The sequence below is a fragment of the Miscanthus floridulus genome, chromosome 1, assembly GCF_019320115.1.
Source record: "Miscanthus floridulus cultivar M001 chromosome 1, ASM1932011v1, whole genome shotgun sequence".
Taxonomy (NCBI): Eukaryota; Viridiplantae; Streptophyta; class Magnoliopsida; order Poales; family Poaceae; genus Miscanthus; species Miscanthus floridulus.
Window position 1 is genome coordinate 145,486,203 of NC_089580.1, and position 3,544 is coordinate 145,489,746.

At 49.6% G+C, this 3,544-nt stretch overlaps 1 protein-coding gene across 1 annotated transcript; it reads right to left on the reverse strand.

Annotated features, from left to right (window-relative positions):
* Positions 1-734: 734 nt before the first annotated feature.
* LOC136497020 (heavy metal-associated isoprenylated plant protein 35-like) lies at positions 735-2,557 on the reverse strand. Its single transcript, XM_066492807.1, has 3 exons — positions 2,429-2,557; positions 2,217-2,292; positions 735-2,096 (listed from the first exon to the last, which is right to left on the reverse strand). The coding sequence occupies exons 1-3, from the start codon at positions 2,462-2,464 to the stop codon at positions 1,051-1,053; spliced, it is 1,158 nt and encodes a 385-aa protein (XP_066348904.1). The 5' UTR covers positions 2,465-2,557; the 3' UTR covers positions 735-1,050.
* Between the last annotated feature and the right edge of the window lie 987 nt (positions 2,558-3,544).

Sequence of the window (3,544 nt, forward strand, 5' to 3'; positions counted from 1 at the left end):
CATCATTATCGTGCTTGTGTTGCCCATCAGCTAAAAAGAAGAGGGGTTAGTATCAGCGATTAAATTGTGGCGCGGTAGAGGTAGCGAAAAAGTATGGACTCTGGTTCGTGTCACGTCTCTCGTGACATATATCGGTCGCTTAGTGTAAAAGGGTTACATACTTGCGACCGACGTAACCACCCTAGCTAGAGGTGTTTGGATAAGAGAGAAATTCTTCCGGTTTAGCGAGAATTTTATTATATAAGGGTTCTCGATCAGGATGCTCTGATCCGCAGTTGCATGAGATGTTACATGTTTGATTCCTAATTGAATAACCGAGAGAGGACTAGGCTTGGAATATTCATATAGCTACTTCTAATAAGGAGGATGGAGCAACACATTTTTGCCGGAAAGCGAATTCCAAACAGACCACAGCCACCTGACTTGTAAAATCATCCAGCTTACGGCAGGTCCAAAGACCCTCTTTTTTAAGTTTTTTTTAACCAATGGCAGGTCCAAGACTGATGTTTCAGCTGACGAGCTGAATCAGCAAGGCGAAGGCTATTCTCTGCAAATGCAACCTTTGCTTCTCTTCTTTCTCAGGAGTATATAGTAAATAATAAAATGTCCAGGAAATGTTCGGGATCTCTAAAAAGATACAAATACGCCTTTGCCTTTCTCTATCTATAGAAAAAAAACTATTAGTCGTATATGTATAATCTGTTATATACTGTATGTATTTGTGGTGGCTCATATACAAAATTCTAGTAGCCGGCATATATAGACGCGGTGAACATTATATACAGATAAAGGCGTACGTATCTCATTACAATTACATGCTCTAATTACTTGATTAGAACAGTAAAAAAAGATATTAAAAGGAAACGAAAAGAAAAGCTCTGTCATGGAGAGAGGTTTGACCTCTATACTAATAAGTGGAAGAGAGCAGTAACAGGCTACTCCACCTACAACCACAGAGAGGTCACTATTGCGGTAGCGGCGCCGCCTCCCCGTCTACTTGCCGGCCGGCGGCGTCCGGGCCCGGGCCGGCGCCGACCAACACGATCGATCTCACATGATGCTGCAGGAGTTGGGGTTCTCGTCGTCGAAGATGCGGTACGAGTCGTGCATCGGCGACGCGTGCATCCCGGGCGGGCTGTAGTGGTCCTGCTGCTGGTAGTAAGGCTCCGCCGGCGCCGAGTGCGGGTACGGCATGTACAGGTACGACGGCGACCACTGCTTTTCCGGCTGTGGCTGGTGCACGGAGTAGTACGCTTGATGCGGGTGTGCCTGTTGCATGGAGTACGCCGGCTGTGCCTGCGGTGCGAAGTACGTGTACGACACGCTCGAGCTCGGGTTCGACGCGTGGTAGCTCACCACCGGCTGCGGAGCGTAGTAGGGGTGGCGGTACTCCTGCTCGTACGCGTGCTTTGGCGCCGGCGCCGGCGGCTCAGGCAGGGACCTCTCCGTCGTCACGGCGGCAGGCTCCGCCTTACCGGCGTCCTTGGGCTTGTCGCTCTTCTTTTCCTCGTCCTTGTCATTGGCAGCAGCGGCGGCGGCTTCCTTTGCCGGCTCTGCTGCGGCCTTGGCCTTCGTCTCAGCTCCCTTGCTGTCACCGCCGTCCTTCTTCGCCTCCACTTTCTCCTCATTCTTTGACTCTGCTTCGGGCTTCTTCTCTGCGGCCCCGCCCTCCTGCTCCGGCTTCTTCTTCTTCTCCGCCTCCTTTGACTCTGCTTCGGGCTGCTTCTTCTTCTCCGCCTCCTTTGACTCTGCTTCGGGCTTCTTCTCTGCGGCCCCGCTCTCCTGCTCCGGCTTCTTCTTCTTCTCCTCGGAGCTCTCGCCCTGCGGCTCCTTCACCTTCACCGGCTTCACCGCCTCCTCCGGCTTCTTGTCCGCCGCGGCCGCAGCAGGAGCAGCGTCCTTGCCGCCTTCACCGGCAGGCTTCGAAGCCGGCGGGGCCTCCGGCGCGGGCTCGGTCTTCTTGGCGGGCGGGTGGCACTGCCAGGGCTCTCCCTTCTTGCCGGACTTGTACAGCTTCTGGATGAGCGTGTCGGCGTCCACGGTGCCAACCACAGTCACCTTGTGCTGCGAGGCGTCCACCGTCACGTTCTGCACGCCTGAAAACAATCACCAACCAGAACCACCCCGTTAATTTCAGCCAAAACAGCCCAAAATGTATGCAAAAGCCTGCCGACTCGCGCGAGAAGGCATGTATTTTCAGACTGCTACGCACGCACCTTCGATGCTCCTGAGCACCTTCCGGACCTTCTTCTTGCAGCCATGGCAGTGGATGGCCACCTTCAGCACCACGGTCTGGAAAGAACAGAGGAATCAAGGGGTTAGCATTACACGACCTAACAACCAAATTAGCAGCTCATATGATGATATGGGATCGAAGAGCATTCGAGAACTTTAGGGGGAGGTGAGATAGGCATGGACGGACGCTCACCTGAACGCCAGGGGCCGCCGCAGCTCCTGACGCCATGGGGAGCGCTCTGGAGACTGGTCGCTCTGCCTGTTCGGCCACGAGGGGAGCAGAGGAGCTCGGCTAACGTGGCTTTCTGTCCGTTGAGAGGGGAGGAAGGCGGCAACCGAGGTGCTCATCTTATAGTCGAACAAGGAAGAAATGGGCCAAAAAGTATACGTGGGATCTCTGACACCTGGGCCAATCCATTCAAATTAGTTCTATTTTTTTTTCAAATAAAATGGGTCCAACTGCAATGCTAAGGAGTGGCTCCGGTTAGCGGCCGGGCTGCCGGCTGCCGCCCAGATAGTCAGCACTTTGGGTCAGGACTGTAGACTAACCGTGGTCCGTGGAGATGCGGAGTCAGATAGGCACCGCACAATGGTTACAAGATTTTCATTAGAAATGTACGAATAAAACAAATCTTCACAAATTCAAATTATTAATCCATATGAGATGTTTGCACGATTATACTATCTAAACCTGCTAGACTGCAGTGCAAATAGCGTGGCTAGGTACCGTGTACTATCTTTTACAGCATCACAATCTATTTTATTGAAAATAAAAGTTTTACCAGACCGTTATATAAAGTTAGTATCCTTTATTTACATATAAGGCGGTCATGTTGGCCTCAAGGATAACCCACTACTTATGGTCACTAGCGGTGCCACGATGACATCGCAGAGTGGCTATACAACTCCTCAATTGATGTTTATCATGGGAAAGAGGAGTGCCACAATATTACCGTGTCTTTTAGTTTCTTATTTCGTTTCTGTTTTTTTTTTCATGTGTATCCTTTTTTTATTTTTTTTTCTGGTTCTGTTTCCCCCCCATTTTTTTTGTTCTGGTTCTGTTTTTTTGGTATATTATCTTTTTCGTGCTTTCATTTTTCTTGTTTTTTTCATGTTGTGCTTTTTTCGTTGCCATTTAAAAATAGGATAAAACTCAAATATAAAAAAGGAAGTTGAATCCATGGCTTTAGCTTTGGATACAGGATTCCACCACTAATTTACTATAGTATATTTATTTTTACGCATAAGTCATTCTATTTAAGAGTTAGCGGGCGGTTCAACATGCCTGTCTGTAATAATCAAACAAATC

Coding starts and splice junctions, on each gene's coding strand:
- LOC136497020 (XM_066492807.1), bottom strand. CDS start 2,464: ATGGCGTCAGGAGCTGCGGCGGCCCCTGGCGTTCAG. Junction 2,293..2,428: donor CGGCGGCCCCTGGCGTTCAG/GTGAGCGTCCGT, acceptor TGTTCTTTCCAG/ACCGTGGTGCTGAAGGTGGC. Junction 2,097..2,216: donor GGTGCTCAGGAGCATCGAAG/GTGCGTGCGTAG, acceptor GATTGTTTTCAG/GCGTGCAGAACGTGACGGTG.